This window comes from Staurois parvus, unplaced genomic scaffold (genome assembly GCF_062004578.1).
Source record: "Staurois parvus isolate SC_StPar_1 unplaced genomic scaffold, SC_StPar_1.0 ptg000002l, whole genome shotgun sequence".
Classification (NCBI taxonomy): Eukaryota; Metazoa; Chordata; class Amphibia; order Anura; family Ranidae; genus Staurois; species Staurois parvus.
Genome location: NW_028317798.1, coordinates 5,452,018 through 5,478,482, shown reverse-complemented (window position 1 = coordinate 5,478,482; position 26,465 = coordinate 5,452,018). Strand labels below are relative to the sequence as shown.

Here is a 26,465-nt window from a genome sequence, read left to right as displayed (position 1 = left end):
GGAGGGGGTCCAGTGTTAGGTAACCTTTACAGTTTTTCTATAAAGGTGAACTAGCCCTTTAAAAGCATATAAACATAAATAACTATCACCCTCCCCTTTGATATTAATGGGTCAGTATGTAAAGTCCTGTGTAATATATTGGAGAGAGAAAAATGAATCCAATACACCATCTATTTCTACTGGGGGATGTGTACACAATACTGGCACCAGATACATCTTTAGTAAGTTGTCTTCCAAAAACAAATATTATACAAAGTTCATAATGTGATAAACATGGTGGATGTCCCATGTTTGTATGTGGCAAAAGGAGCAATACCTTCTGTTTTAGGCGGTTTTTCACTTCTTTAATTCCCATCCTGGCATGGTCTTTAGCCTGTATAACAGAAAAATAGAATTAATATTTGAGAATGCAACAAAAAGTAAAACAGGGTTTTTTTTATAGTTCAGTGCAAAAAAAGTAAACTGCCCATTCTATTTGTTCATGAACGGGTGGGGTCTTTTTAGATTTAGCAGGTCTCTTTGTACCCAAAGAGGCATGGCAGGATGGAGTAGAATCCAGTGGAACAATGGCAAGCATTTGGCATAAAACTGCAACTTCAGGTTTATAGAAGTGTGGGGGGTGAGAAATCATCCAATGCCTTCTTTAGCACTGCCTCTGAGTCCTCATCATTTCCTTCTATGACCCTTCTATACCAGAGCTCACATTTTAAAATTATATGTATTTTATCTTTTGGTAACAATAAAAAATCTTTTAGAATTTTATGATATTTAGTCCATGTGTTTGACATATACTTTAGAGCGCTGCAATAAAGCCCTTGGGAGAAATTGATCTTTTTTGCATTCCCTTCTACGGCCACCTCTTCTAAGACGAGCATATCAGGATCTGACTTAGGTAGAGACAATGGAGCCGGAGAAGTGGTCTAACATTTTGGAGCCCTTCACAGAGATAGCTATATTAAAGCAATTAATTGTTCAAGAAATTGTGACATACAGAAAAATCTGCCTTTGTCAGGAAAGCAGCATTTTGTGTGCCTGAAATGGAACTAGAATAAGATGCAGAGATGCTAAATCAGGTAATGCTGTACTGGAAGGGAAGCATCAGCACTGAGTGTTGTGTGGGCCTTTGACAGAGCGAATTGTGCTTTTGTTGTGGCTTCCCTTGCACCTGGTTTCCGCCATACCTATGGGTGGGGGGATTCCCCTGTGGAGGATTACCTCATGGAGTAGTGCAACAACATGTGTGCAGAACTCTCTGTACTGATTGTCTTTGTGGCAAAAGAGCGGGAGAAAGTGCCTGAGTATCTTATTAGGTTTACAGGCTGAAGCGGCGGTAAAGTGTGCCACCAGTGGTGTGATATTACAACTGGTCAGCCACCTGAGATGAACCTCTGAGTGGTTGCGTTAAAGTGCGAATTTTTAAATGTTTATGCTGTAAAGTGAATAAATTCCAAACAGCCGTTTTTTACAATAACGGTCAGAGAGGGTGACCCTGTCTTACCTCTATACTATGCAGGTCCCTATATAGGATCCAGGCTTCACACCATTTTGGTGGGCATATCCCTAAGGGGTCTTTAGGCTATGGGTTCCATAGGGATGGATCATGGAACTGGAACTGTGTTGCACTCTGTGTCTGACTGCATGCATCACACAAAGTGCCGAGATAAGCACCCATTCAAGATCCAGTGCAAAATTACAGTCTGTCCCCACGGCGTGGGGTCTGGGTACAGCTCCCGTTTTTTACTGAGGTTGCACCAATCCAGACACGCTGCTTCTATTGTGTTATTAGAAGATAGTGGCAAAAAACTAAAGATTCAGTTGGTGGGTGAGTGGGGTAGAGTTAAAGGGGAGGTGTTCAGGGGTGGCGTGTCCTCAAGAACTTTGCCATGTCCAGTCACCTGAAGGTACAAGCCTGTAACATAGCCACTGACAACCAATGCTTGAGGGGGATGGGTGAAATAATTGTTTCAGCCAGCCATTGTTTACCAATGCTGTGTTTATTGTTCCAACCTGCTACTATCCACTAAAGTTGGGGAAGGAGGGAGAGGTTATTGTTCAAGCCAGTGCTGGGGAGGGTTGGGGGTTATTGTTCCAGCCAGCTACTGACCACCAATTCTGGGGGGGGGGGGTGCTAGTTTTACAACCAGCCAGTAACCACCTATGCTGGGGAGGAGTTATTCTTCCAGCCAGCTGCTGAGCACATATGTTGTGGAGGAGGGAGTTACTGTTCCAACCAACCACTGACCACCTATACGGGGGGGGTATTTTACACTTAGCCACTGACCATCAACACTTCTGACCAACATGTTTATTTTCTCAACAGTTGCTGATTGCCCCAGCCACTAACCTCCATTGCCGTGGAAGGATGAGGTGTTCCAGCAAGCCACTAGCTAAAATTTCTGGTATGGGGTTATTGTTTCAGCCAGCTACTGACCACCAACACTGGAAAGAATGGGTTATTTTTAAAGCCGTGTCTCATGGAGTTCTCTCTGCTTACTACTGCAAATAAAACTCCTCGACTGAAGAAGAGGCTGCTCACATGAGTGACAATTTTTTTCCTCACTCTTATCAGGAACATTTTTTTTTAATTTTTACAAGTGAAGCATAGCACATTTGTAAAGCTCACTATGCTTTAATTTTTTATTTTTTTTTAGCAGTGGTATGGGCAGGTTAAGGCCATATGCCAATTTCATAATTGTTTCCTCTTGGAGTCCTTAAGTCACATTAAATAAAATATATGAAATCGAACATAAGCACATTGGCAACAATACTTTTCATACTATAGGTCAGTGTTTCTCAACCTTTTTTCAGTCAAGGCACCCTTCAGAATTGTGCACAATTCCAGGGCACACTAGTCTAAGTGCTTGCTGACACCATGAGGTAAGTCCAAACACGAAAGCTTTTTGTGTGCATTACTGCACATTGCGTTTTGCAATGGGCTGCTCTATGTGCATGAAACAAGGAACTCTGCCTTACAAACTACAGAACTTTGAACTCTGCGTTGAAAACTGCTGAACTCTGTTACAAAATACTGAACTCTAAGCTGCACATTCAGAGTTAAGTAGTTACAAATGCACAGTTCACAGATCAGTAGTAATCAAAACAGTTTTATTAATATATACATACACACGATTACACATACACAACTCAAGTATAAAGTGAAAACAAAAGGTTGTAAAATGTGTAGTATGCCCACAATTAACAATATTAACATCCCCTTGTACCTCCAACAGCTCTCAGAAGCTCATATGCAGCTGCTGACCAGCCTACTCCCTGTGTCTTTCTCTCACACATGCGCAGTGGTCCCCACTACACACACAGAACAGTGCAACCCAGAAGCTCAGAAAGCACCAGAGCGACAGCCCCATAAAACCTTGCTGGCGCCAGACAATGTTATTGGTTGGCCAAGGATGCGGGCAGGCGGTCATAGACACAGAGGAGGTTCCATGCAAGTTTACAAGGTAGCAGACCGACACCCAAGTTGAATGAAAGAAGTGAAGAATGTTTCCTCGAACCGCCTTACCTTAGTTGGGGCAGTTTTTCACTCTTTTACCATGGCACACCAGTTGAGAAATGCTGTTATAGGTAACTATATCTGTATTTTTTTTTTTAACTAGAATTCAAAAGCTTGTTTTTATAAGTGCTAAATGAAAAAGAGATCATTTTCAATTGGTAAACTATTTTGCAAACAAATTAGAGCTATGTTACACAAAACATGCTGTTCACTAATAAACTGAACTTCAGGCTCTTATTATTTCATTAACCTATTAATTTGCAAGCATTATTAAGAATTAGCAAGCCCTTTATTGTGAACCAACACGTGATGCTTATTTTTCAGCAGAGACCTTTGCGTATGCTAAATATTTAATGGGATCAATGGAATCAACAGTGTCCAATCAAGAGATTAATAACTCTGCTTGACAGTACTTCATCTGCCTTTTAATACTGCTGACCTTGTATCTATGCGAATAATGCCTGTCATGGAATAGAAACACTTACAAACTTGTAGACTGTTTTCATAGCTGGATTGGCTCTGGTCTTCATTGTATTAATAAAGGCTCCACTTCCTTTCTGCAGTAAATAATCATGAGATGTGAGAAACATACACTTCCATTTAATATATACAGTACATGCATTTACAGTATATACAGTTGCAAGAAAAAGTATGTGAACCCCTTGGGATTACGTGGAGTTTTGCATGAATTGGGCATAAAATGTGCTCTGAACGTCATCTTATTCACAACAATAGAAGAACACAGTCTGCTGAACATAATACTACACAAACATTAGATGTTGCCATGGTTTAATTGCACATAACATGTAAACATTCACAGTGCAGGGAGGAAAAAGTATGTGAACCTTTGGACTTAATAACTGGTTGACACTCATTTGGCAGCAATAACCTCAACCAAACATTTCCTGTAGTTGCAGATCAGACCTGCACAACGATCTGGAGTAATTTTGGATCACTCCTCTTCACAAAACCGTTTCAGTGTAGCAATATTCTTGGGATGCCTGGTGTGAATCGCTCTCTTAAGGTCATGTCACAGCATTTCAATTGGGTTGAGGTCAGGACTCTGACTGGGCCACTCCAGAAGGCGTATTCTGTGCTGTTGCAGCCATTGTTTTGTTGAATTAATTGTATGCTTTGGGTCATTGTCCTGTTGCATCACCCATCCTCTGCGGAGCTTCAGTTGGCGGACAGATGGTCGTACGTTTTCATGTAAAATGTCTTGATAAACTCTGGAATTCATTTTCCCATCAATGACAACAATCCGTCTAGGCCCTGAGGCAGCAAAGCAGCCCCAAACCATGATGCTCCCTCCGCCATGTTTTACAGTGGGGATGAGGTTTTGATGTTGGTGTGCTGTGCCTTTTTTTTCTCCACACATATTGTTGTGTGTTCTTCCCAAACAACTCAATCTTGGTTTCATCTGTCCACAGTATATTTTGCCAGTAGTGCTGTGGAACATCCAGGTGCTCTTTTGCAAACTTCAAACGTGCTGCAATATTCTTTTTGGACAGCAATGGCTTCCTCTGTGGTGTCCTCCCATGTACTCCATTCTTGTTTAATGTTTTCCTTATTGTAGATGTGTCAACAAAAATGTTAGCATGTGTCAGAGATTTCTGTAGGTCTTTAGCTGACACTCTGGGATTCTTCTTTACCTAATGCAGCATTCTGCGCTGTGCTCTTGCAGTCATTTTTACAGGACGACCACGCCTAGGGAGAGTAGCAACAGTGCTAAACTTTCTCCATTTGTAGACAGTCTGTCTTACCGTGGACACATGAACATCAAGGCTTTTGGAGATACTTTTGTAACCCTTTCCAGCTTCATGCAAGTCAACAATTTTTGATCGTAGGTCTTCTGAGAGCTCTTTTCTGCGAGCCATGGTTCACATCAGACAGTGCTTCTTGAAACCAGTAAACCCAAAACAGGTGTGTGTTTTTTAAGCGGAGGACAGCTGTCAGCAACACGTCCAATATCATCACACTGATTGGAGTCAAGGTTTGCTCACTCCTGGCTCTAATTAGCTCTGGGAGAAGTCATTAAGCTAGGGCCTCACATACTTTTTCTTCCCAGCACTGTGAATGTTTCCATGTTATATGCAATTAAACCATGGCAACATCTAATGTTTGTGTAGTATTATGTTCAGCAGACTGTGTTCTTCTATTGGTGTGACTTAGATGACGTTCAGAGCACATTTTATGCCCAATTTATGCAAAACTCCACGTAATCCCAAGGGGTTCACATACTTTTTCTTGCAACTGTATATCTAAAGAAGCAGTGCACAGAGAAGTTATGATGAGTAAGGTGCAGTTTCAGATTGTATCTTTCATCAAATTATAATAGTTACAGAAAAGAAAAATTATTTTACAAGAAAAGTTGCTTTGGTGTTAATGTAGTCATTGCTGTAGATTAAAATGTGGTGAGATGTGTGCAGAGCCACAATTAGCTGTTACTCATTTTTGCGCAGACATATGCTTTCTTACAACCCATTTAACAAACCTTGCAAAATGCAAAAAATAAATAAATATATACATACAAACAGTATACACATATCAGCCATAACACTATGACATCCACTTGATATTGAATAGGTCCTCCTCTTGCCGCCAATACAGCCCTGACCTGTCAAGGAATGGTCGCCACTAGACCTCTGAAAGTCTGTCGGCACCTGGCAACCAGCCATCAGTAGCAGATTCTTCGAGCCTTATAAGTTCCATGGATTAGATTTCTTTTTCCAGCACATCCCACAGTTGCTCAATTGGATTGAGATTTGGAGAATGTAGAGGCCAGGTCAACACCTCAAACTCATTGTTGTGTTCCTCAAACCATGCTTTTTGTGTGTCACGGCGCATTATCCTGTTGAAAGAGGCCACTGCCATCAGGGAATACCATTACCATGAAGGGGTGTACTTGGTCAGAAACAATGTTTATGTAGAAGGTATATGTCAGGTAACATCCACATGGATGGCAGGACCCAAGGTTTCCCAGCAAAACACTGGCCAAAGCATCATTCTGCCTCCAATGACTTGCCTTCTTCCCATATTGCATCCTGGTGCCATCTCTTCCCCAAGTAAATGATGCTCACGCACACAGCCATCCATATGATATAAAAGAAAATGTGATTTAAAACACCAGGCCACCTTCTATCATTGCTCCGTGGTCCAGTTCTGATGCTCATGTGCCCATTGTATGCACTTTTGGTTGTGGACACGGGTCAACATGGGCACCCTGAAAGGACTGCGTCTACACAGTCCCATACACAACAAACCGCAATCCTCATTTTTTCTGCTTTTGACCAATCAACTTCAAAAACAACATGCTTACTTGCCCCCTAATATATCCCACCCACTTTTAGATGCCACTGTAATAAGATAATCAATATTATTAATTTAACCTGTGAGTGGTCATAAAGTTATGGCTGATCGGTGTGCACTATATTGCCAAAAGTATTGGTACACCCATCCAAATCATTGGATTCAGGTGTTCCAATCACCAAGCACCTAGACATGCAGACTACTTCTACAAACATTTGTAAAAGAATGGGTTGCTCTCAGGAGCTCGATGAATTCAAGAGTGGTACTGTGATAGGTTGCCACAAGTCCATCTGTGAAATTTCCTTGCTATTAAATATTCCACGGTCAACTGTTAGTGATATTATAACAAAGTAGAAGCAACTGAGAACAGCAGCAACTCAGCCATAGAGTGGTGGGCCACGTAAAATGACAGAAAGGGATCAGCGCATGCTGAAGATCACAGTACGCAGAAGTCGCAAACTGTCTGCAGAGTCAATAGCTAAAGACCTCTAAACTTTGTGTGGCCTTCAGAAAAGCGCAACAGTGCGTAGAGAGCTTCATGGAATGGGTTTCCACAGCCAAGCAGCTGCATCCAAGCCTTTCACCAAGTGTAATGCTAAGTGTTGGATGCAGTGGTGTAAAGCACGCTGCCACTGGACGCTAGAGCAATGAAGACATGTTCTCTGGAGTGACAAATCACACTTCTCTGTCTGGCAATCCAATGGACGTGTCTGGGTTTGACGGGTGCCAGGAAAACGGTACTTGACTGACTGCATTGTACCAAGTGTAAAGTTTGGTGGAGGGGGAATTATGGTGTGGAGTTGTTTTTTTAGGGGTTGGGCTTGGCCCCTTAGTTCCAGTGAAGGGAGCTCGTAAGGCATCAGCATACAAAGACATTTTGGACAATTCCATGCTCCCAACTTTGTGGGAACAGTTTGAGGATGGCCCCTTCCTGTTCCAACATGACTGCGCACCAGTGCACAAAGCAAGGTCCACAAAGACATGGATGAGCAAGTTTGGGGTGGAGGAACTTGACTGGCCTGCACAGAGTCCTGGCCTCAAACCGGTAGAACACCTTTGATATGAATTAGAGCAGAGAGTATGAGCCAACATCAGTGCCCGACCTCACAAATGTGCTTCTGGAAGAATGGTCAAACATTCCCATAGACACACTCCTAAACCTTGTGGACAGCCTTCACAGAAGAGTAGAAGCTGTTATAGCTGCAAAAGGGCGGGCTAACTCAATATTGAACCCTACGGACTAAGACTCGGATACCATTAAAGTTCATGTGCCTGTAAAGGCAGGCGTCCCTATACTTTCGGCAATAGCCACCGCACAGCTCTGAGCGCCATCCAGTCTGGCTGAGGGGGGCCTGCCACGCAGCCTACCACACCTACAGATGCCGGGCCCTACAAAACCTACAGACGCCGGGTCCTATAGCACCCACAGATACCGGCCTACAGCGCCCACAGACGCCGGCCCACAGAACCTACAGGCGCCAGCCTACAGCACCTACAGATGCCGGGCCCTATAGCACCTACCGATGCCAGCCTACAGCACCTACAGACATCGGCCTACAGCACCTACAGACGCTGGCCCACAGCACCTACAGACGCTGGCCCACAGCACCTACATACGCCGGCTTACAGCACCTACAGACTGCCGGGACTAGCCAGCAGATGACCCAGCCGCCCACCACTCTCCTTCTCCTCCCACAGATGAACCCGGCCTACGAGACCCGACCCAACCTTCCACGTCGTGGCCTGACCCGGCCCTGAGGCCCTCCTGAATACCCCCGTGAGTAGCGAGACCTGCCACAGCCTACCAAGACGCGGCCCGACCCTGACCCAAGGCCCCTCTATCCACCCCCGAAGTAGACTTGGTGAGCGACCCTACCCCCGGAGAACGGCCTTGCCTTCCGTGAGGCCTCCCGGACCTCCTGTGCCCACTGGATGATCAACCCTATCTTGACCTGCAGTCCACCTGATGACCCCCTCATAACCCTCAAACCTGGGACTTACGCAGACTGGAACTTGCTACCTGCAAATTACCGAACTGATCTTCATCCACTCAGATCCTACTCACTAGTACTCCTGCTACAAGTAGCTACATCAACGGGATCCGCCATTGTACGACAGACTTTACGCATCAATACGCCCTGAGTTGAAACCTTTCACCTCCCTCACTTGACCAGCACTCCGCTCACCCTCCTAATATGCCACCTGTACTCCTCCTCCTCATACTCCTCTCCTCCATTCCCAAAATCTCCTCCCTCTACCCCCCTACTCCCCCAAAACAACTGTACATTGCACCCTCACTACGGCTCCCAACACCTCCTCCTAATACTCCACTCTTCCACCGACCCACACGCCACCACTAACAGACTCACACGCTCTTGCACATCTCGTTCCCATGCCACCTTTCTGACCCTTCTCCTTACCGCCGGGGACATCTCCTCGAACCCTGGTCCCTCACCACCTCACTCACCCACTAGGCACCCTCCTACTCCCACAAACTGCCGCAACCCCCTCAACCTAATACCTGTCCCCCTCCTCCCCACATCCACCCCTCCATTCTCGGTTGCACTCCTGAACACCCGATCGGTTTGCAACAAGCTCACCGCCATCCATGACCTCTTTATCTCCAACTCCCTCAACCTCCTAGCGGTCACCAAAACCTGGATCCAAGCCACTGACTCCACCTCCCCTGCGGCACTCTCCTATGGAGGTCTCGTCTGGACCCATTCACCCAGACAGAGCGGTCGTAGAGGTGGTGGGGTCGGCATGATCTTGTCACCGCTGATCACCTTCCAGGTGCTCCCAAACCCCCCCCTCTCTATCTTTCTCCTCCTTTGAGGCCCACTGCATCCGGCTCTTCTCTCCCACCCCTCTGAGGATTGCAGTAATCTATCGGCCTCCCGGACCCGTATCCCGCTTCCTTGACGATTTTTCCGCTTGGCTACAATTCTTCCTCTCCTCTGAGCTACCCACCATCATCCTCGGTGACTTCAATATCCCTATCAACGTCAACAACTCGGCTACCCCAACTCCTCCACTTAACCTCTTCTTTTGCACTCACACAGTGCACACAGTCCTCCACCCACACCGACGGGAACACCCTGGACCTCGTTTTCTCTCATCTCTGCACCCCCCACAACCTCACAGACACCCTTTTCCCTCTCTCTGACCACAACCTCATCACGTTCTCCGTCTCCCCGTCCTCAAACACCTCCCCCCCCAAACATCCAACTATCACCAGCCGTGACCTCCGCAACCTGAACCCAGCCCCTCTCCACTCTGCAGCTGACCATCTTTACGACAGTATCCTTTCACTGTCATGCCCTGACCTGTCCACTACTGCGTATAACAACTCGCTGTCAGCTGCCTTAGACTCCTTTGCACCCCTAACCACCCGCAGCATTAGACCCCGACCGCTTCAACCCTGGCAGAACAACCACACCACTTCCTCAAATTAAACCTTTCCAAAACCGAGGTCCTAATTTTCCCCCCAGCCTGCGCCCCCCCCCCCCACCCTCTCCATCACGACCAACAACGCTCCATCATTCCCCCCCTGCAAGCCAAAGTCCTAGGTGTCACTCTAGACTCAAATCTGTCCTTCCAACCCCATGTCCAATCACTGGCAAACTCATGCAGGCTCCACCTCCGCAACATCTCCAAAATATGTACGTTCCTAACCCCAGACACTACTAAACAACTCATTCACTCCCTTAATATCTCACGACTCGACTACTGCAACTCCCTCCTTACCGGCCTACCTCATCACAGACTATCCCCGCTTAAGTCTATCCTGAACTCAGTGGCCAGACTCATCCACATTACCACCGCACCACATCTGCCACCCCCCTCTGTCATTCCCTCCATTGGCTTCCGATTGCCCAACGCATTAAGTTCAAACTACTAACATTGATGTACAAAGCCATTCATAAAACTGCCCCAAACTACCTTACCGACCTGATACCCAAATACCACCCAACCCGTACTCTTCGCTCCTCACAAGACCTCCTACTATCTAGCTCCCTGGTCTCCTCCTCCCACGCCCGACTGCAGGACTTCTCCAGGACTTCCCCCATCCTCTGGAACTCACTACCCCAATCCATCAGACAGTCAACTACCCTCCTCACTTTTAGACGCACCCTGAAAACCCATCTCTTCAGGGAAGCCTACCCCACCCTCACCTAAATGCCGATATTCTCCACTTCTCCCACCACTCCATCCCCCAGAGCCACTTCCTCCTGTACCACTATCCCCTCCCTCCTAGATTGTAAACACGAAAGAGCAGGGCCCTCGAACCTCTCGTATATTGTTTTGTTACTGTATTGTCTCATGTACTGTCCCCCACTATATTGTACAGCACTAAGCAAACTCTTTGTCGCTATATAAACACTGTATAATAATTATAGTGTGTGTATTATAATTATATGTATATCAATATATATCTATCTATATATATCTATCTATATATATATATATACAGTCATGGCCGAAATTGTTGGCACCCTTGATATTTTTCCTGAAAATCAAGTATTTCACACAAAAAAGGTATTGCATTAACACATGTTTTGCTATACACATGTTTATTCCCTTTGTATGTATTGGAACAAATATAAAACAGAGGCAGAAAAGCAAATATGACATAATGTCACACAAAACCCCAAAAATGGGCTGGACAAAAGTATTGGCACCCTTAACTTAATATTTGGTTGCACACCCTTTGGAAAACATAACTGAAATCAGTCGCTTCCTATAACCATCAATAAGCTTCTGACACCTCTCACCCGGAATTTTGGACCACTCTTCCTTTGCAAACAGCTCCAGGTCTCTCTTATTGGAAGGACACCTTTTCCCAACAGCAATTTTAAGATCTCTCCACAGGTGTTCAATGGGATTTAGATCTGGGCTCATTGCTGGCCACTTCAGAACTCTCCAGCGCTTCTTTGCCATCCATTTCTGAGTGCTTTTTGACGTATGTTTGGGGTCATTGTCCTGCTGGAAGACCCAGGATCTTGGACGCAAACCCAGCTTTCTGACACTGGGCCCTACAGTGCGACCCAAAATCCTTTGGTAATCCTCAGATTTCATGATGCCTTGCACACAGTCAAGGCACCCAGTGCCAGAGGCAGCAAAACAACCCCAAAACATCATTGAACCTCCACCATATTTTACCGTAGGTACTGTGTTTTGTTCTTTGTAGGCCTCATTCCGTTTTCGGTAAACAGTAGAATGATGTGCTTTACCGAAAAGCTCTATCTTGGTCTCATCTGTCCACAAGACGTTTTCCCAGAAGGCTTTTGGCTTACTCAAGTACATTTTGGCAAACTGTAGTCTTGCTTTTTTATGTCTCTGTGTCAGCAGTGGGGTCCTCCTGGGTCTCCTGCCATAGCGTTTCATTTCATTTAAATGTCGACGGATAGTTCGCGCTGACACTGATGCTCCCTGAGCCTGCAGGACAGCTTGAATGTCTTTGGAACATGTTTGGGGCTGCTTATCCACCATCCGGACTATTCTGCGTTGCAATCTTTCATCAATTTTCCTCATCCGTCCACGACCAGGGAGATTAGCTACAGTGCCATGGGTTGCAAACTTCTTGATAATGTTGCGCACTGTGGACAAAGGCAAATCTAGTTCTCTGGAGATGGACTTGTAACCTTGAGATTGTTGATATTTTGCCACAATTTTGGTTCTCAGGTCCTCAGACAGTTCTCGTCTCCTCTTTCTGTTGTCCATGCTTAGTGTGGCACAGACAGACACACAATGCAAAGGTTAAGTGAACGTCTCTCCTTTTTATCTGCTTTCAGGTGTGATTTCTATATTGCCCACACCTGTTACTTGCCCCAGGTGAGTTTACAGGAGCATCACATGCTTGTAACATTCTTATTTATCCGCAGTTGTGAAAGGGTGCCAATACTTTTGTCCAGCCCATTTTTGGAGGTTTGTGTGACATTATGTCGAATTTGCTTTCTTTCCTCCCTTTTTTTGTTTTGTCCCAATACACACAAAGGGAATAAACATGTGTATAGCAAAACATGTGTTAATGCAATACGTTTCGTGAGAAATACATGATTTCCTGGAGAAATATCAAGGGTGCCAACAATTTCGGCCATGACTGTATATATATATATATATGTGCAGAATATACTAATTGGATAGTACTGTATAAAAACATTGCACTTTTACCTTTACTGTCGACAGCCACTGGTGGTACAGCTTGTCACTGCCTGCATAAGAAACACAACAAATATTGTATACATTAAATAAAAAACTGTGACATGAAACACAAATTATGTTGAAATAAAATTTACATTATGGCCCTGCACTCCCCCCACAATTACCAGCTAAGTGCATCAGGCATATGAATTGCCATCCCTATGGTTGGAAAGGTACACAAATCTACAAAAAAAGAGACACCCCACTCAAAGTAGCCATTTTGCAGCAATTCCCATTTTCATTCATAAGGTTTGAATTGCTGCTACTCTCTGGCTAGGGAGGAAAGGTGTGTTGTCACTTGCCTCTCAAAATCTACCTCTGTTTGGGTTTAAACAGTAAAAGGAGACCCATGTCAGTACAGTTCCACAGTAGACCTAGTATGATAAGAGTACTGCCAGGCCCATCATAGCTGGTAAAATAGTGATAAAGTGGTTTTGTGAATCATACAAAACCACCTAAATATTTAATTACAAAAAGAATCATAAAATCTTTAGATCTCTCTTTATTGGTTTCTTTACATACTGTAAATATATGTGTACATACCTCATAATGGAGTGCTTTTTATGTGTATTTAACCCTTTGCGGGTCTCTCTGGATGCTTAAAACGAATAAGCCATTTGTGCTACTTTTGGCTATAATGAGTGACCTTCTACCCTCTAATTGTACCTACCATTGGTAATATTGCCAGAATATAGACTACAGAATATAGATTATTTAGGCCAAATGTCCAGTCCTGCACGCAGCCTTAAAGGATTGTAAAGAGACCAAAAATCTAACATTTATATAGTATGTCTTGACCTAAGGCCTGTGTCCTAAGGCGCATAGCCTCAAAAAAGTGAAAGATGTAGTCTGAGAATAATTTCACTAAAGCATGAAACATTTTGAATTAAGAAAAAAGAACATAAAACGACCAATCAGCTTTACAGAAAACTTGTTTAGGGAAAAATATGCATTGTCGCTGTGTTTCTGAAAATGCTTGTTGCCTGGCTGCCCGAGTTCAGTACTTTCCACATCACTAGCTTGAAACAAGCATGCAGAAAAAATTCTAAGGTCAGAAACTCTGATATGCATAATTAATCCAGGTTAACTCCTGATGTGATGTGTCTTTTTCATTAATATCTTTAATCATTGTATAAGTGAGAAACTGAATGGGTCGGTGTTTGCGCTGTCTTTGGGTTCAGTAGAGTAAGTATGGTTTCTATTAAAAAGATAATCTCAGAGAAGATTGAGCTCTGGGTAGATTGTGTACTCCTAATACTAAGAATTACACTTATACGGAAAAAAAAACTGGAACTGAAGGCTGCTGCACATCCAATCTGCAGAATGATAGTGGTATACTTATAAAATGCTTGTGTACTGAGTTGTCACCTTAGTAACATCTATATTGAATAGAAACCATCTAGAAAAAGTAACTTTGGATACCTAAATTCTCCCATGAAACAAGTTAGTCTGCAGAAAACTACTGAGTGGTTCTTCATCAATCTATGACTAGACAATAATGGCAATTATCTCAAGTCAATGAATAGCTTAGGTGTGAGAACCTCCCTAACTACTCCATGAGCTCAGAAAGAGAAAAAAATAGATTTCTGTACTTATCACAAAATGTTGTTCTTTAAGGCCATTGAGAGACACAGGAATTTAGTATTTTTTGGACATTCGGGTTATACTGTCACCTACAAGAGGTTGAGACACTGGCAAAAAAAAAGGTTAAGCCAGTCCCCGCATAATGCCGCTTCTAACGTCATACCTCAATTTTGAGAGAAAGCATTACATTTTGTGACTGACAATGAGGGGCAAGACTTGTGTCCTCCAATTGATTTAAAAAAATAGATATTTTACGGTAACTACAAAAATCTTATTCTCTTGATTGTCCATTGAGAACACACCAATTAACAATTCTTGAATATTCAAGATGTTCAAAATCAGTCTGAGGGGTGGGATATAGATATTGAGAGACTCAACAAACATGAAAATCAAATTGACAAGATCCAGCAGAGGACAGATTAAAAGACCAACCAACAGAGGGATCTCCTATCAATTTAGGAAATTGTTCCATTAAACCAGACTCAAGGAATAGGTAAATGGATAAATCTATTAGGAGAAGCATTTTAGGATGAGGGTCAAGGTTCATTCTTACCATGGCTAGAATCTGGCAATAGTTAGCCAAACCTCTGGGCCTGAAGGACCAGATTGGTATTTGTACAAAATCCAGATTCACTAAAGCTGGGTACACATGTACTGAAATTTGGTTACATGTGTACTGCTCTCTGTTCAACCAATCCAGTCCAACAGTCCTGCTGGAAAACTAGCATTCAATCAGTGCATGCAGCCAACGGCTGCAATGCTAATCTGTATCTGCTAGCAGGAGGGGAGTCCCAGATGTCAGAATACAATAGCGTGGTGGGGAAGATTCCCACCTCACCATTGCTTGTTTGGATGTGAAAATCTGTCCTTTTTTTTTCACCCCGCTGGTTGAACGAAAAAAAAAAACCTTTACGTGAACACCCTGCATAACTCAAAGATAACTCAAAGCAAGAAATTGTAAATGGCTTAAGGGGAAGCACCAGAAGAGGGTTTATATTAATATAGACCCCCAACAATCCTATAAAACCCTAAAGGGTAAGAGACAAAGATTCACAATGAATTGAGGTTATAGGACCCTCGTTTTAGCATGAAATACAAGCAACTAGGAAAATTACTTTTTTCAGTGAAGGTTTGCTGAGTCACAATTGTGATGCCAGGAAAAGGCACTAGGGTCAATGTTGTGGGTAGGGTCCAGAGCAACTGTAGGACACAAAACAATAAAGTCTTACAAAGTAAAGGAACAGTAGGAACTGATCCCTGTCTATCTTGAAAGCCATACAATCCCTCAGGTGAGAGATTTGGATAAAGAGATTCAAGCACTGCAAGGGGTATAATCATCTGATTCAAGGGTCTGAAGCCTTCCACCTGCAAAAATGGGAATGTACCTTCATGCAGAGTGCTGAGCAAATGAGACAGCAGGCTTCCGGTCTGGTGGGTAGATTAGGTAGACTGTTATCACACACCAATTAGCCATAACAATATGACCACTAAGAGGTAAAGTGATTAACATTAATTATTTTGTTACAATGGCACCTGCATGTGGATGGGATACATTAGGCAGCAAGTGAACATGCTGTCCGTGAGGTTGTGTTGGATGCAAAAAAAAAAAATAATGGCCAAGAATAGGTATTTGAATGGCTTTGACAAGGGTCAAGTTGTAAAGAGTAGACAATAGGATAAGAGCAAGGGCGGACTGACCATTTAGCCACCTAGGCACTGCCCGAGGGCCCAGGGTCAGTAGGGGGCCCCATTAGATGCCCCTGGTACTTTTCATAGGCTTTTTTGGGTGTAAGGGCAAGGACACGGGGGCCCCATAATTCCCTATTGCCCGTGGGCCCCATAAGTTGTCAGTCCGCCCCTGGATAAGAGTAACTCCAAAACTATAGCTCTTGTGGGATGTTCCTGGTCTGCAGTGGTCAGGACCTACCTAAAGTGATCCAAAAAAGGAAAACCAGGGCTCATTGATGCATGTGGGGAGCAAAGGCTGACCAATGTAGTCTGATCCAATAGAAGAGATACTGTAGATAAAATTGCTGAACAAATTGAAGCTTATTAAGATAGAAAGATGTCAGAACACATAAACTGTGCTGTTTGATGTTTGTGGGGCTGTGTAGCCGCAGACTGGTGAAGGCACTCATGTTGACCCCTGTCCACAGCCAAAATCGCCTACAATGGGCACATGAGCATCAAAGCTGGACCACAGAGCTATGAAAAAAGGCATCCTGGTCTGATTCATTTTTTTTTTTTTTTTTAACATCATGTGGATGGCATGTCCGTTTCTTACATAGGGGAAGAGCAGGCACCAGGATGCATTATGGGAAGAAAGCAGGCTGGCAGAGGCAGTGATCTGTTACTGATGACTTGGTGCCAGATACCACAGAACACCTTCAGAGGTCTAGTGGAGTCCTTGCCTTGACAAATCAGGGTTGTTTTGGCAGCAAAGGGGAACCTACTTAATAAATGGTCATGTTATGGTGGGTGGACAAAATGCTATGGCTGATCAGTGTATATGAGGCACTACTGTAGTAACAAGGGAAGAATGGGGTTGCTCCGCAACATCCCAAGATTTATGCATGTACAAATCCTGAGACATCAGAAATGACAAGGTCAGAGGAAGAACAAAAAAGACATCCACGCTTAAAGTGTAAGCAAATGAAAGGTTTCTTTCATGTATCCTCAGCATGCCAGGCAGAAAGCCTAAATGCCCTACACATCTGAACAGACATTGAGACTCAAGCTTAGATGACTGTAAGAGACCATCACAGTTGAATCACAAGGCTCTAGACCAGTGGTTCTCAACCTGTGGGTCGCGACCCCTTTGGGGGTCGAACGACCCTTTCACAGGGGTCCCCTAAGACCATCAGAAAACACATATTTTCGATGTGTAAAGAGCAGCTGCTGTGTAGAAAGCAGCTGCTGTGTTGAAAGCAGCTACTCTGTTAAAAGCAGCTACTGTGTTGAGAGGAGCAGTATTGGAGGTAAAACGACACTCATGAATTATAATTACTGGGTAAATAATTTTATGGTTGGGGGTCACCACAACATGAGGAACTGTATTAAAGGGTTACGGCATTAGGAAGGTTGAGAACCACTGCTCTAGACATTTGTTTCAAAAGATTCAGGACACAAAGGTTTATCTTTGGAATGAAGAGGTCTCCTTTAAGAGATATGATCCACAATGACATGGATTCACAAATCAGAGTCACTGCCAATAGGGGATGGAGAGTTACTCAAGATAACTCAAAGTGAGATCTAAGTAGGAGTTCCGACTCTTTGTCAGTGAAATCCCTATAGGTAAGAATATCATCAACCTATTTGTTGTTATGCTTGTTAAGGTGGATGATTGGAGTGTCTACAGTCGGAAGAAATTGCTTATCAATAAATCCCCCTTTAAAAAAATCCTTTATATTGTAACACATCAATCAGGCTATCAATAACTCTATGTAAACCTAAATCATACGTAATTTGCTCAACTAAAGTCTTTTCAGTAGACCGTGCGGACACTGAAATAGAAATGCTAGCAGAATCCTTTGGCACACTTAAGTGTGGAGGTTCAGTAGATTTTGTTGTGGATGGCACCAGAGCATGCTTAGGGCCTGTGATCAGATTGCTCTAGTAATTGTGCACAAATCATCAAAAAATCCTAAACGGATTTTTGATGTCTTTACTAGTGATGTACTTTATGTCTTTACTGATGCACTTTAGGCCCCAGACTCCCACTGAACAGACAAATGAGGCTCAGATCAGGATGATCCTATAGTAATGGGGGCCTCAGGATCTACAGTCAGGTCCATAAATATTGGGACATCGACACAATTCTAACATTTTTGACTCTATACACCACCACAATGGATTTGAAATGAAACGACCAAAAGTAATGGGACAAAATAATAATCATAAATCAAACTTTCACTTTTTAATACTTGGTTGCAAATCCTTTGCAACCAACTTTTGGTCCCTTAACAAGTGGGAGGCACATATGCAAACTGTTGTAATTCCTACACCGTTCACCTGATTTGGATGTAAATAGCCTCAAATTAAAGCTGACAGTCTGCAGTAAAAGCACATCTTGTTCATTTCATTTCAAATCCATTGTGGTGGTGTATAGAGCCAAAAATGTTAGAATTGTGTCGATGTCCCAATATTTATGGACCTGACTGTAGGTTACAGGCATTTACCACTTCTGGGGATACTGATAATTTACCCCTTGCAAGAATGGAGGAGTATATGTTAAGGTCACCAGCTGCAGCAGGACTGTCCTCAGTGTACTTTTCAAAGACATTTTGCACACACTGTATAAGAAAACAACTAGGACTAAAGTGAGGCAAGGCCTCAAGTACTCACAAAAGTGAGCAGCTGTTGCTGAAGAGGGTTATAGGCATCCAGACATGACCAGGTCCCAGTAAGTGAGTAGTGGAATGGAACCAGAGAGCTGTTGATCCATGAAGTGCTTAGAAACCAGGAACAGCAGCAACACTCCACCTGGCAGATAATGTCACCAACACCACTGTAACATGTTGGTGGAATATATTTTAAAACTGAGCCAACTGTGCGCTAGCTTCATAGAGGTAGCTAACTGTGAGGTAGCTTCTAGTACTTCACTACACAGAGGTCTGCAAAGTACCACAGTGCAGAGCCCAGTGCCTGAAGATCTCACTACAGGCTACCCCACAATTTTCCAGTCCAACAGAGTATGACTTCCAAAGCTTTTGCTGGAGATATGCCGATCTGAATAGCTGTAGAGAGGGGAATGTAGCTCAAGCAGCAAGTCTTGATTAAAGTCATCAAAGAAAAAAGACAACCAATCTCAGAGGACACCAGCAAAAAATAATGAGGCATAATGGCTTGAGGTGGAGTTCCACATGGGCTGGATTAACGTTTTTGTTTGTCACTATATAAATATTTTTATTACATAATTGTGGATCTTGGTGGGGTTGGAAGGTGTAGGTATGAGGTCTCATTCACTGTTCAGTAGGCCTCATACAACTTTACTACTGCTGAGCAGAGACTAGGCCGTGCAACATATTTGAAACATGGCTGGGTTCTTTAAATCAAGCCCAGGAGTTCTGAGAATAAACAACAGCAAGGACATTTTTCCTCTTGTCCCTGCAGGGAGGAAGAGGAAAGACTGAGCACAAATTGGCTGTTAGTGCAGGCAAGGGGAAGGACCCACCTCTAGTAACTAGCCAGGTGGATTTAGTTTTTTTTTACCTTTGCTTGGGGACATAAGGATATTGGCTACAGGGGACCATGAAGTCAGCCCCTATCAAGTAAATAACATTATGGGACTGCAAGTCCCAATGATGAAGTACTGTGGAGTAAGGAGAAAAAGGACTCCAAAGCCTGGGGCTGAGGACTGAGTCTCACATGGAGAGAAGGAGAGAGCAGCACTGTGTAGATCAGCAGGTGTGTTGCTGACCATTTTAACTTTGTTGAGGCTGGTAATGCATGGAGTGTCAGTGCTACCTTCTGCTTTCTAGATCAGTACCAACCCACTGCCCCACCTGCTTGGAGAGGAGGAAGTTAGTGAGCAGTGGCTGAGGACTTCCCAATCCGAAGCGCCAGTAGTTTATGCCTAGATCATCAATACAATGACTAGACTTGGTGACTTCGGATCTTGCAGGAAGCAGACTATTGTGCATCCAGGGTTCCATACACCCATGAGAAGGAGGTGGCTTAATGATGATTTGCTGAATGGTGTGAGGCCACTGGCCACCATTTTGTTACTCTACTCCTAAAGCACCATCTTAATTCTGGATTCCCCCTAAATTATTGGGATTACAAGAACACATTGTTAAGAGCGCTCCAACGTCATCTTGGACCCCAATGCTAGCCAACATCAGGTGTATCACTGGCCAGTGGGTGAGGCTAAAGAGGGACTGAGACTTTTTGCCTCTGAGTGAGAATAACCCATATTTAGGGCTCCCCCATATTTCAGGACCTAGGAGTTGTGGATTTTACCCACTTGGGCCAGGATTTGAGTACCAGATGAGGTTATGTTTAGTTATACTTGATTTACAAGTTGTTATCAGATAACATACAGTATCATTTTGCCTTTGTTTGTAACTGCTTGCTGTTCCTACCGTTTTTGTTTGTTTGCCTGGGTGCCTTGGCCAAATAAACATTATTTTTCAGACTTGGTGTGTCAGAGGGTATGGCACTGCCAGAACGGTTGTTGTTATCCAATTGTCCAGAGACTACTTTGGGAGTAAGCGCTACACTTGATTAAAGTTACTAATATAATTCCGCCCCCCCCTTCATTACCATTATGCTAACCTCTCTCTTTAGTTTCTTCCTTCTTTTTTTCTCAGACAACTCTAGTCTTCTGCATTCTGTTAATACTAATTATTGTATAGGCCAGGGATCTCCAAACTAAGGCCCTCCAAATGTTGAGGAACTGCAAATCCCACGAGGCCTTGCAAGACTCTGACAGCCAGACAAGACTCCCAGAAGCAGAGGCATGATGGGACTTGTAGTACTTCGACAGCCGGAGGGCCATAGTTTAGAGACCCCTTTTATAGGCCAACAAAGAACTGTTTATACGGAAAAATATTTTGACACCCCTTCCTATTGTCAGGGTCCAGATCTAAACGCGGGAGCTCTTTGGTGTGTGGCTGTAGCCTTTCTCACTGTGCCTACTAAGATGCTGGACATCTCCCTGTCTTATCTCTTTGCAATCTTGCTTTGTATTTTGTTTCTGTTGAACCTTTAACTCTTTGTTCCACTTGGAGAATCAAGCCATTTATCTGCACTTCCTTTGCCAGATTATTGTGCTCTCTCCAGCCTATATCTTGCTCCTTGCATACAGCTGTCCTAATCTTTGCTACCATTTGTTAGAGATGTTTGGCTAGTTCCTCAACTACAATTCCACCTGATCCTAACTTGCAACTACTTATTTTTTTCCCCAAAAATACTTTATTAATATAAGAAGAAACAAAATAGCATATAGAGCATATACAGCTATAGATCACAGTCATAACATAAACATGACATGTTGCCTCCCGTTTCGCAGACGAGACATATTATAAACAGTAATACAAGTCAAAATGGGGTAGAACATTACGTCAGGCATATAATGTAGACCAGTGGATACGCAGAGGAAAGAGGCTCTATGTATGTTGTCACTGCTTGAATGCCCAACTTGCAACTACTTATTACTGACCTTTGGCTTGTTTATTAACTACGCTTCTGCTTGACCCCTACCTGCTACATCTGTTACCATCTCATCACCTCCTGGTGGAGCGAACCAGAGGACTGCAAACTGGCACTAACATGCAGCGAAACCCATCTCCACCATTGTTATCTCTGGTGAAGACCGGTTAGTGCTTAATCCCCACACATCAGGAGAGCCTGTGTAATCCGCCAGGGTGACCTGCTTGTGAACTTATCCTGCTGGTCAATGTGAACCTCTCTACTAGTTACAGTTGCAAGAAAAAGTATGTGAACCCCTTGGGATTACGTGGAGTTTTGCATGAATTGGGCATAAAATGTGCTCTGAACGTCATCTAAGTCACAACAATAGAAGAACACAGTCTGCTGAACGTAATACTACACAAACATTAGATGTTGCAATGGTTTAATTGCACATAACATGTAAACATTCACAGTGCAGAGAGGAAAAAGTATGTGAACCTTTGGACTTAATAACTGGTTGACCCTCCTTTGGCAGCAATAACCTCAACCAAAACGTTTCCTGTAGTTGCAGATCAGACCTGCACAACGATCTGGAGTAATTTTGGACCACTCCTCTTCACAAAACTGTTTCAGTGTAGCAATATTCTTGGGATGTCTGGTGTGAATTGCTCTCTTAAGGTCATGCCACAGCATTTCAATCGGGTTGAGGTCAGGACTCTGACTGGGCCACTCCAGAAGGCGTATTCTGTGCTGTTGCAGCCATTGTTTTGTTGAATTACTTGTATGCTTTGGGTCATTGTCCTGTTGCATCACCCATCCTCTGCGGAGCTTCAGTTGGCGGACTGATGGTCGTACGTTTTCCTGCAAAATGTCTTGATAAACTCTGGAATTCATTTTCCCATCAATGACAACAAACCGTCCAGGCCCTGAGGCAGCAAAGCAGCCCCAAACCATGATGCTCCCTCCGCCATGTTTTACAGTGGGGATGAGGTTTTGATGTTGGTGTGCTGTGCCTTTTTTCTCCACACATTGTTGTGTGTTCTTCCCAAACAACTCAATCCTGGTTTCATCTGTCCACAGTATATTTTGCCAGTAGTGCTGTGGAACATCCAGGTGCTCTTTTGCAAACTTCAAACGTGCTGCAATATTCTTTTTGGACAGCAATGGCTTCCTCCGTGGTGTCCTCCCATGTACTCCATTCTTGTTTAATGTTTCCCTTATTGTAGATGTGTCAACAAAAATGTTAGTATGTGCCAGAGATTTCTGTAGGTCTTTAGCTGACACTCTGGGATTCTTCTTTACCTCATGCAGCATTCGCTGTGGTCTTGCAGTCATTTTTAGGGAGAGTAGCAACAGTACTAAACTTTCTCCATTTGTAGAAAGTCTGTCTTACCGTGGACACATGAACATCAAGGCTTTTGGAGATACTTTTGTAACCCTTTCCAGCTTCATGCAAGTCAACAATTCTTGATCGTAGGTCTTCTGAGAGCTCTTTTCTGCGAGGCATGGTTCACATCAGACAGTGCTTCTTGAAACCAGTAAACCCAAAACAGGTGTGTGTTTTTTATGGGCAGGACAGCTGTCAGCAACACATCCAATATCATCACACTGATTGGAGTCAAGGTTGGCTCACTCCTGGCTCCAATTAGCTCTGGGAGAAGTCATTAAGCTAGGGCCTCACATACTTTTTCCTCCCTGCACTGTGAATGTTTACATGTTATGTGCAATTAAACCATGGCAGCATCTAATGTTTGTGTAGTATTATGTTCAGCAGACTGTGTTCTTCTATTGTTGTGACTTAGATGACATTCAGAGCACATTTTATGCCCAATTCATCCAAAACTCCACGTAATCCCAAGGGGTTCACATACTTTTTCTTGCAACTGTACATAGTTAGTCTGGCTGAAAAAAGACAAACGTCCATCCAGTTCAACCATAGAAAAAAAAAAGTTATAATCCTATACCCACAGTTGCTCCAGAGGAAGGCAAAAAAAAAAACCAACAAAGCACAATCCATTTTGCTCCTGCTGGGAAAAAAAATTCCTTCCTGATCCCCCAAGAGGCAATCAGATATTCCCTGGATCAACTTTACCTATAAATGTTAGTATCCAGTTATATTCTGTGTATCTAAGAAACAATCCAGGCCTTTTTTGAAGCAATCCACTGAGCTGGCCAGAACCAACTCTTGATGGAGTCTATTCCACATTATCACAGCTCTCACTGTGAAGAAACCTTTCTGTGTTTGAAGATTACATTTCTTTTCCTCCAGACGTAAAGAGTGCCCCCTTGTCCTCTGTGATGACCTCTGGGTGAATAGCTCTACACTGAGTTCACTATATGAACCACTGATGTATTTATACATGACTAGTGTAGAAGAGATGTGTTGGCAAATGCTAACACACCAAAACATACTTACCCAACTTCCGAAAACCCTCCCTTTTTCCCAACACTCCCTCCACCAATAAATGGAGACCACACATTGTTGGAGTAAAATGGCCTTCACTGCCTTTTATTAACAATTTAACTTAAATACACAGAAAAACATTCCTTAAAACAGAAACCTCCATAAACTTATGGAATGAGTTGTTGGTCTAGGCAGGCACCCAAAACAATATTGATCTCTCCCTGCAGAACCTTAAACTTAATGTTCCTCCTAGGCCACCAGGTGCAACGCACTGACTCGGAGACAAGGACACACCCTCCGCAGGTAGACCTCCACCTTCCAGTCAAACCTCGGTTAACTGGAATTTACCCGGGCACACCATACGAGATGGATCCCAACCATTATTTATCTTCAAAAACCATTAGAAACCTCCCAAGACCAACAACTGCCACAGCACGCTGGGGAAGCCCTTACCCATGCGTGCCACGCCACAAATCAACCGCTCGCTGTATGCCATCGTGCAAACCTAAGGACCACATATCCGTCCCCACCACGTTGAGGTGCACACCATCACCACGCAGGTAGTGCCACGTTTCCACCTCCAACTCTGAGTGATGAACCACCAGCCCTCCATTACGTATGGCAAACCTCCCCACCTCCTTGTTCACCTTAACACAGGCCTTGTTGACTTTCGCCACCGATCGCCATGAAGCCCGTGCAATCATATCGGACCACACAATTACAGTGTCCGGGAATTCTCTGTGCAACTGCAGAAAATCGAGTTTAACATCCCGAACCAGCTCCCGCATAGACCTAACCCCCAAATCATTGCCCCCAGCATGAAGCACCAGCACATCTGGCGGCCTATCCAATGCTGTGAAGCGGTGCACCTCAGGAAGCACCCGGCCCCACATCATACCCGGCACCCCAATCCAGCGGATACATGCAGCCTCCCGAGTAAAGCCTAGCTGCCTGCTATTAGGCTGCATGTCCACCTGCCTGGCCCCCCAAAAAACGTAGGAGTGACCTACAATCCACACCAGGCACACCGCACCACCTGAAAAACAAAATTACACAATTACAACCAGAAAAACGCACCACACATAAAAACGCAAATGACACCAAACAACAGAACACAAAACCCCCCACCTAGTCCGTCAACAAGTGAGGACAAACATAAAGACGAAATCTACATGACTCCCAGCGCCCAATACGCCTCACCACTGCCTCGTCCAAACCGCACCAAGCAGTCTCAGTGGCCGCCCCGATGCGAAAAGAATGTGAGGCATAAAGAGACGCTTCTAAGCCCGCAGCCGACAGACATTTACGAAAAACCGCCACAAATTGAAACCCGGGACAGAGGAGACCCATTGGCATGCACAAAAAAGGAGCCAGACACTGCTGGACGACCGAAGATATAATCCCGGACTGCACGAACCGGGCATCCCAGAGAACCTGGAATGGCGAAGAAACGCACCCGCACGCTACGACCCAACTGGTCCTTTTTTGACCGGCTGACGTACACCTGAACCCACTCAACCAAGCAGAAAACATCCCACAATAACAAACCTCCCATAACCAGTTTAGAAGGACTAACCAGCTTCCCCACCCGCAAAGCCCCAAAAAAGGCAACCACGAAGGCCGCTTGAAACAAGCCAACCTCAAACCGAGGAACACAAACCATCCAAACGCTCAAACAGATCACACAACAACTTAAAGGAGACTGGACAACGCGCATCCTTAAGCCGATTGGCCCTGTGATAACCCTTAAGAGCTTGTCAAACCCAAAAATCTTTGGTAAAGTCCCGACAGCCCTGAAGTTTAAATAGAAAAGCCAAGCCAGCCAAATGGCGATCCAGAGCAGAAGTGGACAAGCCCTGCTCAAAATACTGGGCTACCAAATACACGACCGCAAACCGAACTTCCGACCCCCAAGGATCCAGGCTGGCCTGTTGTAACAATTCCTGCCACTCCAGCCACACCTTAGAGTATGCTGACCACGTAGCCTCACTCATCGAACGTCGGATCCATCCTGCGACGACCCCGAAGCAATCTCCTCCAGCCAGTCGAGACAAGGCACCCCGTGTTGCTCCGCAGCCAGTGCCAACTAGCGGAATCTGTCCCACTGAAAACGAGACAATGCATCACCGATCGTATTGTCAACCCCTGGGAGATGCACAGCATAAAGAAAGACATTCAATCGGAGGCACACCAGGTGGCGAAGTAAGGAAATTACCGGCTGCGAAGAAGCCGAGACCCGGTTAATGACTTGAACCACCCCTAGATTATCGCAGTGAAAACCCACCCTCACATTCCAAAAATCCTCCCCACAAATTTCCA

At 44.2% G+C, this 26,465-nt stretch overlaps 1 protein-coding gene across 1 annotated transcript in view; it reads right to left on the bottom strand.

Annotated features, from left to right (window-relative positions):
• Positions 1-26,465, bottom strand: part of DENND1A (DENN domain containing 1A) — a gene marked incomplete at its 3' end in the record, with an annotated part of 1,241,355 nt that overhangs the window by 164,612 nt on the left and 1,050,278 nt on the right. Inside the window, exons 16-18 of the mRNA XM_089664905.1 lie at positions 12,995-13,035; positions 3,997-4,068; positions 317-373 (exon numbers count right to left, since the gene is read on the bottom strand). Coding sequence (XP_089521031.1) covers positions 317-373; positions 3,997-4,068; positions 12,995-13,035 — 170 coding nt within the window. The remainder of the gene's footprint in view (positions 1-316; positions 374-3,996; positions 4,069-12,994; positions 13,036-26,465) is intronic.